The 16,267-nt window shown below is 39.8% G+C and overlaps 2 protein-coding genes across 5 annotated transcripts in view; both read left to right on the plus strand.

The window, feature by feature from the left end:
* Window positions 1-16,267, plus strand: part of LOC124264775 (leucine-rich repeat, immunoglobulin-like domain and transmembrane domain-containing protein 3) — a 180,144-nt gene that overhangs the window by 160,085 nt on the left and 3,792 nt on the right. For 3 of the 4 annotated variants that reach the window (XM_046699563.1, XM_046699562.1, XM_046699566.1), the window contains exon 1: window positions 15,469-15,551. The exons of the other annotated variant lie outside the window; for it this stretch is intronic. In XM_046699563.1, coding sequence (XP_046555519.1) covers window positions 15,539-15,551 — 13 coding nt within the window. In that variant the 5' untranslated portion in view covers window positions 15,469-15,538. Of the gene's footprint in view, window positions 1-15,468; window positions 15,552-16,267 lie in introns of those variants that run through there. 4 annotated transcript variants of the gene reach the window in all.
* The window catches only part of LOC124264773 (hemicentin-2-like), a 255,580-nt gene that overhangs the window by 124,363 nt on the left and 114,950 nt on the right, over window positions 1-16,267 (plus strand). The window lies entirely within an intron of this gene.

A 16,267-nucleotide genomic window follows, 5' to 3' on the forward strand; every position in this document is an offset into this window, starting at 1 on the left:
TGCATCTGAAGGAAACATATGGGTACCTTTCATGTACAATTTCTTATTTTGGTATATATTCAGAGAAAAGAAAAAGAGTAATTTCTGAGTGCTTCGTGTTTCACAAAGGGAAGGTAAATGACCATATATCTGAATAAATATACTTATATAGACTACGTATAGTTGGTGTAAAAGTGTGAAACGTTTTCGTGTGAAGATATCAATTCATCATCAGATATAAGGGCGTAAATATGAATATGCACAATCAACGTTGATTTAAACAAATCGTTTCGCAAATCTTTGGATTTATAGTAAACATTTATGTCGGGGTTTGGTGTGATGAGGATGGGAGTGAATAACACTGGGAATGAACTCCTTGGGGAACTGGGGAAGGACTGGTCCTCATTGACCCATGCTTGTTGTAAACGGTGACTAACTGGTTCTGGTGGTCAGACTCTACTGATGCATGTTATCAAGTCACTGCATGGTCTGATCGACTGTTTACAGACCGACATCCATGTCACTAAGATATTGTAACAAACGTCCAAGTGAGCTTTATACGTTGTACTCGTCTTTGGAATTTAGCATGTGTCATTTATATTACAAACCACCGATTGCAAGGGTAGCATCTACAGATGAATAGTGAAGAACGAATCCCAAAGTGAATTTTATCCTAAGGGTTTTACAGAAAACTATATATAAAAATATTGTTATCATACTTGTGAGGAGCCCAATGCATAACGTTTCCTCAACGTAAACTTGCAACGGTGATGTGATAATAACGTAATTAGAAAGAATGGAACTTACGTCTCTGTGACTTTAGTATATTAATGGGATGGAAATCCCAAAGTGAAAAAAAATAGAAAACAAGGCACTATCGTCTTGTTTTCTACAGAAATTACAAATAATTCGATGTACGCTCTTGTTCTTGCAATTATCGGGAAAGAGACACTTTACGTCGCACCACCGTTTAAGAAACGATGAATCATAACAGTGCGTAACAGTCGATACACGACGTTTTGACAACGTATGTATGTAATGTTGCTGTAACGGTGTGAAATAACGTTATAAAATGACGTCATATTAAAGTTGCGACAACGTTGTATCATGACATTACCAATGTACAACCGGAAACGCCGAGAAAACGTTGTGTGTTAGCTTGGCACACACACTAATGACTTGTGCTGGGCTTGTGCTTGTTACTAGAATATTGCACAAGGCTCAGTTGAACCACAAATGCATACAATTCACAGTCATATTTTATGCTGTTTTGATTACATTATAGATCCACCAGACCAGGAAAAACTCGAAGCTTCATGTATCAGTACAGGTGTATTAGCAGGAGCGACAGCAGGAACCTTTCTTCTTACCCTGCTCATTGGAGGATCTGTTCTAATTGTGCTGTACCGGAAGGGGTACAGAGCTACAAACATTCTTAAAGGTACATAGTATAAGTACAATGTATGTATTTTTATAGTTTCAATCTACAGTAATTTACAGAAAAGGCATTTGTCTCTCTCCATTGCATTTATGATGTGACATGTTGATACTTGTGAAGTGTGTTTCACACTCTAATGACATTTTTACTATTCCTGTTTTCCAGGAGCTGCACGAAAAAGGTAATCAATATGTCAATATAGTTCGATGAAACATTGCATGTAAAACTACGAAATTAGGTAGTAACTTACAATAGGTTAACTAACAAATATATTACTTTGTATATTATGATGTTTATCACCCTCTTGTTTATTTCAAACCTGACCTGATGCTGGTTTGCAGCTCCAGCCAACCTGAAACTGTGGAAATGGACAACAGAGGATATTCATCTCTAGGTATGTACTGGCTGCTCGGTGTTTCCCTCTAGTTGATATTACAACCATCTCTAGGTATGTACTGGCTGCTGGGTGTGTCCCTCTAGTTGATATTACAACCATCTCTGGATCTGTTAGCACTCAACCAGTACAATGTGTTTCAGATCAGATCACGGCTCCAGCGCAGTATTCAAATGTGGAAGAGGAATCTGAAAAACAACAGTACACACAGTTGAAGATTTATGACAACACAAAAGGTAGGGGCAGTTGCTTCATATTGTTTAATCTCATGTTTTCACATGGATGTATTGTCAGCTTCTTGAAGAGCCAGTACAAAGAATTGAGGTGTAATTTGTATTTGGAGATACATTATGTAATTAGTTGTAATGCGAATTTGTTGATGAAATATATGTTCAATTCTATCTTCAGCGGATGCTACAGCAGATACAAGTACCTATGAAGGCGTGACAGAGACTCCTCCTGTGACCTATGAGTCCATCAGGGCATCGCCACACCAGAACACCCGGGCACATTCTCCAGGTAACCAAACCATAAAACACTCCTGATGATTCTAATCGCATTACATCGTCATGGATCAACTGTGTTCTTAAATGTTTCAACAGTAGTAACCCAAAGCATATGCTTCCCCTTCTGTTTGAGTTTAATACATTTACTTTATGTGATATGTTCAGTTGATGTGATATGTGTATGTTTAATTACCTTGACGTCCGTACATTTCAGGTCCTGACGAATGAAATACATCATGCCATGAGTTTCAGCTGCGGACACAGAAACACGACGTTCAGGATAGAGCATTACTTTGCTTTGAGACAATAGGATGCCAGTGCACTACAGAATTAACTACTGGGTGTGTAGTGACTAGAACGAAAACGAACGATTTCATCGTCCCACGGTCGTTAATACCTACTCAGAGCAGGAGACCATTGTCCCATGAGTTGCCTGTCCGGTCATCAGACATCAGCTCAACTGAACACACGTGGAATACTCTACAGGTCACCCTCTAACACTGCCTTGTCCTTCCGGCGATTTTACAAGAACTCGTCAAAGTTCTCACTGACGTGTGGAACAATCATCCTTCCTGACACCTATCGGGAGGCCAAAGACGGTGATGAAAGGCTGTGGACTATATTTTCAGTTTGTGTGAAAAACGTTTACTTTTAAAGTTGATCTGACTGATAACTATTTACATGTTCTTTGGTTTTGTGGAACATACCAAAACATGTCCTTGTATCTTTAATTTATCTTACGAAAGTTTGTCTTTTGCTATTCGACAGATGCACAGAATATGAATGACTAAAACTGTGAACCTTAACAAACTTTCAGTAGTATAATATATGCAAGTGACTTCAACTGAATTGATTTGAATTTACAATGTGTATTAATTCCAACAGTTAAACTGCCACAAAGCAACAGTTGATTTCACGGACGGGCATCGGTGTAACCAATCGTTTCCTTCAGAGTTGGACGGAGCTCCGACAGGTACGACAAACGGTTGTGCAAACCTTTCCTTCAGTTTAAGAGAATCTTCGAGACTATATTTAGCACACTTCATCTTAGACACCTAGGGGAATCGAGGAAAAGTCAATACGTTGAAGTAGTACTTTCAATGCTAAAGGTTAACTAACAACCCATGAACATTAAACATTTCACTCTTTAAGCCTTAAGTATATCCTTCAATCGGAATCAGTGTTTACTGTAGGGTGTGTTGTACCAGACAACCACCCAGGAAAGCTCGGGTAAACAACACAACCCGGTAGTGAATTATACATCACAGCTTGGTGTATATTTCCCTTATACAATAAGCTACTGACAGTTATCAGAACAAAAGAAATATTTTAACTTTGTAAACACCTGCCGAGAAGGAAATGGTGAGCGCAGGGTGGGCGTACACACAAGATACTGATATAACTGACTTTGTGTTCAGAACAGGATTCCGTACATGTCATTGTGTAAAATGAAAGAAGGATGAGGTTACAGTGATCTTTGTGTTACCTGAAGTCACTTGCTGATAGTGTGACACACCTCGACTCGTACTTTCTGTGGTGTTAAATGGTCTTACACACATCCACCAGAATATTGCAGACTGGCAGCATATTGGCTGAAGTGAATTACCCGAAGTTGTTTGTGACATAATCCAGATATATCGAAGTACTGACGACATGCTGCAGCCACGTCATGGTGGTTACATATCTGTGAACGACGGGGCTGTTTATCTCTACCAGTGTGAATAAAGAGTATATATCATGTGACTAGAGTGCATCCAAACATAAACTGGGGGAAGCAAAAAAAGGATCACAGGAAAATTCATGCGTTCCTTTAGTATTTTCCAGTTTTCATCACCAGCTTTGAATAGTGCTGTGGCGATGAAAACACTTGCATTTCCCTGTGATCCTTTATTTATTTCTCTCGGTATGTATTGTGTACGGATCAGGGGGTTATCGCCACCAATATAAGTATTGAATATATATCATATGATGAGTGTACATCAAATATAGCTGAATATGGCTTGGAGGTTAAATTATGTTTTTGTAAATATAGGTATTGAATATATATCATATATGCTGAGTGTACATCAAATATAGGTGAATGTGGCTTGAAGGTTATATTATGTTTTTGTAAATATAGGTATTGAATATATATCATATATGCTGAGTGTACATCAAATATAGGTGAATGTGGCTTGAAGGTTATATCATGTTTTTGTAAATATAGGTATTGAATATATATCATATATGCTGAGTGTACATCAAATAAAGGTGAATATGGCTTGGAGGTTAAATTATGTTTTTGTAAATATAGGTATTGAATATATATCATATATGCTGAGTGTACATCAAATATAGGTGAATGTGGCTTGAAGGTTATATTATGTTTTTGTAAATATAGGTATTGAATATATATCATATATGCTGAGTGTACATCAAATATAGGTGAATGTGGCTTGAAGGTTATATCATGTTTTTGTAAATATAGGTATTGAATATATATCATATATGCTGAGTGTACATCAAATAAAGGTGAATATGGCTTGGAGGTTAAATTATGTTTTTGTAAATATAGGTATTGAATATATATCATATATGCTGAGTGTACATCAAATATAGGTGAATGTGGCTTGAAGGTTATGTTATAGTTTTGTTAATGTAGATATAAAATATATATCATATATAATGAGTGTACATCAAATATAGGTTAATATGGCTTGGATGTTATATTATATATTTTTGTCAATATCGATACTGAATATAAACCGAATATCCCGAGTGTATCGCAGATACATTGATCATACCTGTCAATACTGAGACCAAGCAATATTCGTTTTGTTTTCATCTTGTTTGAATAGACGATAAATGTTCATGATTCTCTCTGATTCCCTGCCGACTGCAGGTTACACCACACGACAAAATGTAGTCTTCATGGCCAAGGTCTGGTGTGCGGCCAGAGAAGGTCGGCGCTTAGAAGTCCGACTGCAGGTTACTAAGTGATGGTTCATTGTGTGACTTGTGTAATTTGTTTACTTGTATTAGGTTTGTCCACATTGTGATCAAATCAAAACCATGATATTAGTCTCGAATATTCACATCATTAATATATCGTTTCTTTTACATTTTTTTTGTGTATCATATTGTCTCAAGGTATGTTAATAGAAAAGAAACCAAGGATTTCACATATGTAATGATAAAAGACTGAACTCCATGGATTTGATACTTTTGTTGTTTGCTATACGCAAATGCATATGTATGTGTTTCATTTAGTCATTATCATGTTGTGATATGTTGTGAAACTCGAGAAATGCTTCAACATTGGAGGCTGACATATTGAAGTGTTTTACAAGTCTGTATGGAGACTTGTCGTAGAAACTAGTTCAAGTCACACATTAAATCCGCAGGTCTTCTGTATGAATATACACCGAATGTTGGTAATTACATCAATAGGTGTGGCCCAACACTGTATGTAACTCACGACCTAGTTTGTTGAGCGACATATTTCCTGCAGTGTATATCCATGTCTACACAGACACATTATACAATCAACAAAGCTACACTGTCGCCTATCACCATAATCTGCAAAATGTATGTGTGACACACGACCTACTCCTCTGAATACCCGTCTGAGTGACACACATCAAGCTGTACATATCCAGCTAGCATATCAAAACAACCGGAAGTATAATTACATACACTGTTCACCAGGGCTAGTATCTAGTTTCACACACCACCAACATGTCAATACTGTACCTCTGTTTTATCTTCACAGTTGGGACTCTACTGGTAGACATTTCTCACAAAAAAAACGTGGTAGGTACACGTATCTTACTCGTATGTCTAAAAAGTTGTCAATGCATTAGGAGCAATGCAGCGATTCTCACGCCTCAGTTCCCACACATACAATAAAACATGTCAACGGGTAGGACAGGCAGACAGCTATATATCTGCACCGTTGATAGAATACAAAGTGGCATAAACAGAGAGTGTAATGGTTAGGAACATAAAGCAAAATCGAGCAAATAATAAATTTAAATTTAAGTAGATGAGCGGAGTTGGTTTAACCCATTTTGGTGTGTTAGGTTGATGAAAGTGGAATGACAGAATGTATGTACATCTTGGACATTTACCTTGGTGAAACCCATTAACATTAGGTGTGGCGCTGACAAGCCAAGAAACATAATGTGGTGAACTGGTATTTGAACCCACGGGAATACGTTTCCAACACTGCTTGAACTACATTTGCCCACAGAGAAGAACACCTTTTAATGTTTATTACGTTTTGTTTATCTAAAGCAGATGAGTTCACGTAAGGTGATTTAACAATGAAGGATATCCCGTTCTCTGTAGAATCTAAATGTCTTAACTTACATTAATCCAATACAGTGTAGTATTAAAAGACAAAACAAAACAATTCAGTATTTCACATAACACTTGCATGGAATGTGACTGATTGACGCTACCTCCCTCTCATATTGAGGGAATACCTTATAATCCTGATTCCGTGTGTTATATCTGTAACATGTTAGTTCATGTGAGCAGATGTCACAATGGAGGATCTCATCAAGCAAGACATGTCGCATTCGCGTCAGAATCTTAAACATCTAAATGTAAGCACATTTAACTTACCGAGGCTTGTGATGTTAAACACCTACTGTGTATGGCCTGTCTTGTAAGAAATCCAGACAGCTGGCACAGCCCACCCAAAGGAACAATTCAATTCCACATTACCACGTCGTGATACCACGCAACCATACTGCTGGTCAGACGCTAACCGCGCTTTGGTCTCACTGTAAGGAAACATTGTACATTAACAATCACATTTCAGTACGAATATATCTAATGCTGGACAAAAAGAACAATGCAGATATGTAATGATTACACAATGCCATTTAGAAAGTGGTAGCTTGTGGCAGAAATCATAGCTTTCAGTATAGACTACCAGTTCTCTGACTTCCATTTGTGTGCACGTCGCGATGGCTAAGCGGGTTAGGCGGCTGACTTTATGTGCTGGCGATTAGGTGCCTGACTCTGAGAGTGTGGGTTCGAATCCCGGATAGGACTTAACCCAACAAAAGTACTAATAGCTATACTTTACTAAGAAAGTGTAATCCTAAACATGTTATATGTTGATACATTGTTTTGTATCACAATATTCTCGCAACGAATATTATTTTATTTGACAAAAAACTTTGTTTTCACTCTAAAAATATAGCGTTTGTATTGCCAACTTCACTTTTGTCAACCCGTGAATATCCGGGTTAGAATTGATCTTTGGAAACCCATGCTTGGCGTATGAGGCCACTAGCGGGATCGGGTGGTCAGGCTCGATGACTTGGTTGATACATGTCATCGGTTCCCATTTGCGTAAATCGATGCTCATGCCGTTGATTACTAGATTGTCTGGTCCGTAATCGAATATTTACAGTTCGCTGCCAAACTAAACCTAACTCACTCACTCACTTTTGTCGGTATTTAGACAGTTTCTAAAATATACATTTTATATTATTCACTGTTTCATTGAACTAGAACGTTTACTCCGATATCCACTACATCAAATACACAAGTATCCATCCCTACTGGAGCATTACCTGCTATGTTAATAACATTTCTGCCTAAATTTATTATCAGTAATATCTTACAGTAAATAATATATAAACCTGTGCTTAAAAACGTTGATCCACTATAAAACAGCATAATTTATATATCAATAGATATATGGAAACACCATACAACATATCCGTTTACATCTACACAAAATACTTCCGTTAACTGCTACACATACGCCCTTCGTTTAAAATTTGAATTAGTGGTTTGAATATTATGTCAACAGACATGTTGAGCCTTTTGTTGCTCGCGGAATACTTCTGCACACGAGAGTCAGTCGTCTGTATGTGCGCATTGTCGGGCGGTATCGGTTATACGGATCCACATTATGTGTGTTTTGTATAGGTCTTTGCAGTAGAGCAGAACGTTGAACGTGAGTGCATTGAGCTGAAGTAATATAACGGCATAGGAAACATAAGGGTTGTAATGATGTATCGAACTATCGATGGATTGCAATTGTTGAGTCTCCGATAGCAAATAATCGATGGCGCAAACGAAGAACTATCGACACATCGATAGTTTGTGTGACTATCGATAGTTTAGTAATTGACTTCCGTTGATAAATGCGCAGCGCAAACTATAGCATGTTTCGGTGCAGACTTGCAGATCCATTGACTTTACGTTTTAACTGGGTTTCAAGTTTTGTGTCAGTTATTAAAGAGACTGAAATTACTTCAACTTGTTTTTATTTCATATAAACTATACATTCATTTGGGAAATGACTTCAAATGAGACAATTCAAGGAGAGAAAAAACACACACTATATATATATATAAGTACACTTCTACCAAACACGAACATACACCACATAGTCCCACGTAGGAGAGAAGTAACAAAGGTTATCGACAAATGTTTTATACACGATATCCACAGACATGGTGAGTATTCAGTGTTGCAACGGGTCCAGTGGGGGCTGGTGTACGACTTCATTACACACTTTATGGTGAATTGCCTTCCACTAAGGCTATTACCCGATCTATTGAGGAATTGTGGAAGGTGATACGGTGTCATTTTGCTGTCATATTTCCATTGTTGTGGTAGTTTTACACGGTGACATTTTAGAATGACACGGCAAATGCCATCAAACCACAAGGCGGCCAGATAGAGATTATGGTGGCTAGTCAATACAATCAGGAATTGATCTGAGGCCCAGTGCACAGTTAGTGCATCCCTACATCTATATCACAGTAGGAAACAAACAATATTTGTGTTAATATAATCTGATAACATTGACGAAATATTGTCGTGTATCATGCATCATGGGCTATTCTAAATAGAATGATATGTATGTAACGAGGTATTAGTTGAACAAATACAGTTAAGAAATAGATATTTACAAGATTGTTTTGACTGGTCGGTGAAAAACAAGAGCCTTGTTAACGCATTTATCAAATCATGTTTCCAGTTTATTTATTTCTTTGGTGACGCAGAGGGAAATTGTAAGAAATAATTCATATATGCTTCATCAGACCAATAGCACCGACAATATATATTTAGTTTAATAAGACATGTTGTCATTTCATAAATAAGTTGAAGCATATTGGAGTGAAATGAATTTTCAGGACCTCTGTTTGAGTGCTCTCGTCAGTTATGCCTTATTGCTGTTGGCTCAATCACAGATTCACCCACAAAGTGTTCCTCAGCCCTAAATCCGTGTACATAGATGTCTGAGGACTACATAACATCGAACCCTCCTCAAGCTAACATTATGCGTTCACAGTCAAAACCTAGATATTACTTGTGATATTCTGTCTTCTTTTGGGGAAGGACACATCAGTTCCATCAGACGAATGAATTGGTTTTTTCTCTGATATCGCCTGTTAAATTGTTGTTATAAACTGCTCTACTGCAGGACACTCGTCAAAGTATTTCAGCAGTGTAAGGGTTAAGTCGTTGAAGAAAACTTGATTCTGAAGACTGAAAGTCTGTTGGACGTGAACCTGATACTTCTGACAACAAGCTGACACATTTACGTTGTCACCTCATAGTGGATCAAGGCCTCAGTACAACACTGTAAATGTGTAGATCTCCAAATATGACACATGTACAATGAATCAGAGATTGACTATGTACACGTACCTACACAGCCTGCCTGTCTGTCAGCTACCCGGAAGTAAATTGGTATTGTCAGCTCTACATACACCGCCTCTACCTGTACATGTCGGTGGGCTGCAAGCTTCAGTCAGTGACATGAGTACACGTGTGTTTCTGGAGTTGACCCGACTACTTATTCTGCTAGATACTGCCCAGATACGTCTTTGTGGTAGGTACACATTGTCACTTATACTGAATGTTGACTGTGTATAACAAACGTTCTCTAACCTGTGTGCACGTGTTCACCTCTTGACGGCATTGACAGGACACATAACTTCCATACAGACCTTGTGCTGGGGATTATCTACTTTGACAGGTTTTCTCTCTAGCACATCCGACTTAGCAGATAACACCATATTTCTGGTCATATTTCTTGTCGTAGACATATGGCTTTTGTTAGCAAGAATCAACACACAAGTGTGAACAGTCTGTCCTGAAGAGAAACGCGTCTTTCATTGTTTAGAGTTACCTCCCTTAGTACACTTCTCAAAGAGTTCCCCACCCCCACCCCCACCCCGATAGGGACTGACAGATCTGCACAGTGCCTCTTTCAATAATGTGACTGGGAGGATATTCAGCTCAGCATTAAACCCAACTCATGCTCACGTACTAATCTTCAATTGTGTGAAAATAGATCAATATTTCCAGAAATGTAAGAGAATAAGACGCCGACAGGCTCTCTACAATTCTTGCTGGTAAAATCATATCAAATTTAAAGAACATCCGTTCCAAAAATAATAATGTAATATACATGCACAAGGTATCGTTTCTGATGGAACATTGAAAGCGAAAAATAAAAAAACTGTACACATCGAGTGTACATATAACAATTTGTTAGGGGCACCGGCGACGTTGTGCCGTTCCATATATTACCAGAAAAATATATACACCTGCATTACTGTAACCAATAACGAACTGACACACCCAAATGGCAATCTGTTCGAAACAGCGTTATAACATAACAAGGTCACCAGCAACACGTAAAACATACAACCTCCTGTTTCAGAGTCAGCTCCGGTTCTTGCCGTCAACTGACGTGTTCCTGTGGAGGGTGTCAGCTTCACCATCACCTGTACACTAGACGCAGCTATCACTTCCACTGCACGGTTCATTAAAGGTCCTGCTTCTGTCCAGGGAGGTTGTCCGTCGTCAGGCAGATGTCAGACAGCTGTGTCAGGATACGCTCTGAGTCTGGACAGTACATCTAGGATCATGTCTCTAGACATCGCCTCACCAGATTCCACCAGAGACAGTGGGTCATGGACATGTAGTGTTGGTGCCGCAGTGTCAAATACCATCACACTGTCACAGTTTGCAGGTGAGTTATATGTATGGTAATCACATCGTGATGAATGGAAACATTTTAACTGTGGATGAAGATGGCATTTGTCTTTACTTTGTTACTTCCGAGGGCAGACAACACGTCAAAACTCACATCACGTTGTGTTGTAGTCAATATCGCATAGTAGTTTGAGAAAAGATTCTTAACTAAATATATTCTGCTTGTTTTCGGAACTGTTAAAATATATAGGACAAACTTATTCATTCTACATTCAAGCCCCGGGCATCACACATCTCTCCAGACAATGCGGTGTTAAACATACACACACTTCACGTAGTCATAGAACGAGAGAACTAACGATCATACAAGGAAACTTTGTTCACATTTGATATGTTTGTGTGTTTATAATACCATTGTGAAGGAATGTATGTTACCAGGATCTGGTGTTTATTTTTGCATAAACAGGTAAGCAAACTGTACATTGACAGCGTGGTAAGGTGTTAATGGTACCGTGTTTACGCCAATCCTTCACTCACTGAACCATGTTACCCTGTACGACTTATTTAAAGCACGAGGAGTAATAGTTCAGTTGAAAACTTCACTGTATCACAATTTACATGATGGCGAAGTTTACTATATTTCTTTTCTAAGATGTCAAATTTGACACCGACGATTGATCTAAGGCACAAAAGAAACCATAACGATGTTATAATGATCTAAATTAACAATCCACGATCAGGGCTTCCTGACGTGCTGTGTCTGCTCTCTACGTTAAGATAACGTGCTACCAATACAACAAATCTCGATCGTCCCCTCTTATCATTTCAAATATACTTGTGACTATCATATGGTTTACATAGGACGTGTTACCAGTGCATTTAGGTCACAATAGTCACGTCATCTTGCTCAGATTGCCTGTGAGTCAAGCCACTGAAAACATGAAACGGGTTATTCGCAAAACGGTAATGGTCAATCGTGACGTCGGATACCATGGGTACGTTTGATACGAGGGGTAGACTAGAATGGCGTATGGGCGTCCATTTTTTGTGACGTTGTTTCAAAAACTGTACTTTATCGCCTGATCTGTCCGCGCCATTGATCTTTTAGCGAAGTATATAAGAAGGACGATTAAATATATACACCAAAGTTATGTTTAAATCTTTCCTTTTTTCAGCTGTCCTGGACTGGGGCTCTGTGACCTTCTCTCCACAACTGACCTCTCTCCCGTCGTCCGTTACACCACAGAACCCCATCTCCGTCACTGTGACCACTCCATGTGCTGCACCTGCCGCCGTCATCACATGGAGATACCAACAGGTAGGTACCGTCCTACAAGTTCATTCCTCACCGCAGTACATCTTCCACCCAGGGATCATGTCCATCAGGTCCGGTCCAGACAACCAACACCCTGTCTCTACCAGGGAACACAGTCAGTCTATCTAACTACTGTTTTGTGTTTACAGGGTGTGAGTGGCGTCCCTCCCAGCAGTACATCTTCCACCCAGGGATCATGTCCATCAGGTCCGGTCCAGACAACCAACACCCTGTCTCTACCAGGGAACACAGTCAGTCTATCTAACTACTGTTTTGTGTTTACAGGGTGGGAGTGGCGTCCCTCCCAGCAGTACATCTTCCACCCAGGGATCATGTCCATCAGGTCAGGTCCAGACAACCAACACCCTGTCTCTACCAGGGGACACAGTCAGTCTATCTAACTACTTTTATGTGTTTACAGGGTGTGAGTGGTGTCCCACCCAGCAGTATATCTTTCACCCAGGGATCATGTCCATCAGGTCAGGTCCAGACAACCAACACCCTGTCTCTACCAGGGAACACAGTCAGTCTATCTAACTACTGTTTTGTGTTTACAGGGTGTGAGTGGCGTCCCTCCCAGCAGTACATCTTCCACCCAGGGATCATGTCCATCAGGTCAGGTCCAGACAACCAACACCCTGTCTCTACCAGGGAACACAGTCAGTCTATCTAACTACTGTTTTGTGTTTACAGGGTGTGAGTGGCGTCCCTCCCAGCAGTACATCTTCCACCCAGGGATCATGTCCATCAGGTCAGGTCCAGACAACCAACACCCTGTCTCTACCAGGGAACACAGTCAGTCTATCTAACTACTGTATTGTGTTTACAGGGTGTGAGTGGCGTTTGTGTTTACCCAGGGATCATGTCCATCAGGTCAGGCGACAACCAACACCCTGTCTCTACCAGGGAACACCCAGCAGTTTACATCTTCCCCACATCTTCCACCAAGGGATCATGTCCATCAGGACAGGTCCAGACAACCAACACTCTGTCTCTACCAGGGAACACAATCAGTCTGTACAACAGGCAGGTGTCTCTCACTGTCAGTGTGGAACATGACTCCTTTGATCCCCCGACGTATACAAAGTCTGTCACTTCAAACACCATACAGTTCCCTGGTAGGTACACATCAACAGCCAGTCTTCCTGTTGTTACCTCATGGTGTTTATTGCAGCAAAAAAAAAGATGAGTTTCACATCGACAGTAAACAAAGACAGTGTCTTAGCACGGACACCCAATTATTAAATGTGGTGTTTGGGCGCCACGAATGGAACACAGATGATAAAAAATGCCAGTTAAGAAGCTGTATATGTTTGTAATGCATATTATGCTTCAGACACCTCGTACACGTGAACCAAGGTAGGAAGAAATGAACTTCGCAAACTGAAACCAACAATCGGTTATACCAACTTGGGTTGTCCATCAAGACGTGATGACGTATTTCTACGACGATGTCGTATTGGCCACAGTCGGTTTTACTCATGGCTATCTGCGCAAAACAGATGGAGATCGATCTACTAACACCTAAGTGTTTTCACCATCAAACATAGTCTGTTTGGTTGTGTGGACTTTTCAAGCAGGCATGTCATTGCCAACTATTTGAGAGAAAATGGCCTCTATCATAAATTGTAATTTGTATATGTATGACTAATTTACTGGGATTATTTTAAAGAAAAGAAACTTAAAACCTCAAGAAAATATGTTGTACTTGTAACTAAAATGTGTATGTTTCCTGATTTGGTCGTTATATGGCTGAAACAATACCGAAGCGAGGTAAAACTCACTCACTCACTCGTATGCCACGGTCCATGACTTCACGCCTTTGTCCGTTCATTCTGAAACTAAGAGTCCTCATCAGTGTATAACGAGCTATAGATATATTTCGTATATTTTAAACTTTATCCTTGGCAAACTGTGAGTAGTATAGAATCGATACACATGCATTTTGTGTCGAATTTGTGCACCGGACACACGAAAGATTTCTCTGAGAAACCAATTTACACGAGAAATCTTTCGTAAAAGCAAAGTTATCCTGAAAGGTCGAATTTAGAAACGGTTGCGTAAATTATGAGGGATTGTATGTTTTCTGACCCTTAGACCAATACTTTTCCACATCTCAAATCTAAGACAGCACAATCGTCCAGCACAGCTACCTTGTGTTGCCGTCTTTAATGGAGATTAAGCAACCACTCTATACACAAGACGCGGCAAACAGTGTCTGGTGTAGTGGTGCAGGATTCTAAAATGTCATGGTGGAATATTTACTATATTCAAATGAGTCAAATTGGTGCAGCTACTATTGCTGTCAGATTTGTTTTATTTTCTTGTGAGAAGATCAGTTGATATTATTTTAAAGATACTAGCAGAATATACACTTTCTTTAAATGGCCTTTTTTTTTAATATATCCGATTTTGTTACAACCAATGGGTGCTACGTCGATATGTTTCCAGAAGAAGTACACAAGACCGTACTTTCAAAATACCTCAAATCAGCATCGAACACTAACTCGGAGGTTCTTTATAGTATGTTGTAAATATAGCCATATCATCAGTTATGTGGTATATGGTACTGAAGTAGTGGTATCCGGTACAACTGTTTGTCATGCAGATGTTAGCATCGATGAGTTCATTTGTTACAGTCCCAGTCAGCTCTGTGACACTGCCAAACATCAGTTCCGATAATGAGGAGCTAGGACGTGAAGCAAATCAATCCCTGACCTTGACCTGTGTGACCTCAGCCAGTTTTCCCATTTCTACTGTGACCTGGGTGACCTTGCCATCAGGAACGTCACCTACAGTCAGCACAGAGACGACATCTGGTGTCCTGGTGAAGACAACAAGCTCCGTCACATTCACTGTCAGTAGAAGTGACCAAAGGGAGGAGCATTCGCTGTCAGGCTGAAAACATCAACGGTCAGACATCCCCGCAGTCTAACCGAGCCACAATGGAGGTTTGGTGTAAGTAGGCACAGTCTAACAGAGCCACACTGGAGGTTCGGTGTAAGTAGACACAGTCTAACAGAGCCACACTGGAGGTTTGTTGTTAGTAGACACACTCTAACAGGGCCACACTGGAGGTTTGGTGTAAGTAGACACATTCTAACAGAGCCACACGAGGTCTTTGTGTAAGTAGACACAGTGTAATAGAGCCACACGGAAAGTCTGGTGTAAGTAGACACAGTCTAGCATAGCCACACTGGAAGTTTGATGTAAGTAGACACATGGTAACAGGGCCACACTGGAGGTTTGGTGTGAGTAGACACAGTCTAACAGGGCCACACTGGAGGTTTGTTGTAAGAAGACAGAGTACTAGTCTTGCTGATAAATGGTGGAGCTTTGGAGATGGTAGCAAGTGTCCAACAGGGCTACATGTTTGGTGTAATTTGTCCAAAACAGTTAGACTGAAGGTTTTATCTGAGTAGACACGCTGAAGGTTGGGCGTGAGTTGTGTGACAGGTATGCAGTGCCATGTTTATCATAAGACTTGATTGGTGTCAACGGACTTCTATCTATTGATCAGTCACAGTGTAACACAGCAGTGGTGAAGCGTTTGTGAAAGTAGATGATTTGTACAAAGAAGATAGAGTCTTCAGAGCTACACTGAACGATTGAACACTGAATTATAAGAAACAAATTGGTGGTTTGTGACAAAGTGACAAAGTGTAACAGAATAA

Source organism: Haliotis rubra, unplaced genomic scaffold, assembly GCF_003918875.1.
Source record: "Haliotis rubra isolate DU_JTF1 unplaced genomic scaffold, ASM391887v1 Scf941, whole genome shotgun sequence".
NCBI classification, from domain to species: Eukaryota; Metazoa; Mollusca; class Gastropoda; order Lepetellida; family Haliotidae; genus Haliotis; species Haliotis rubra.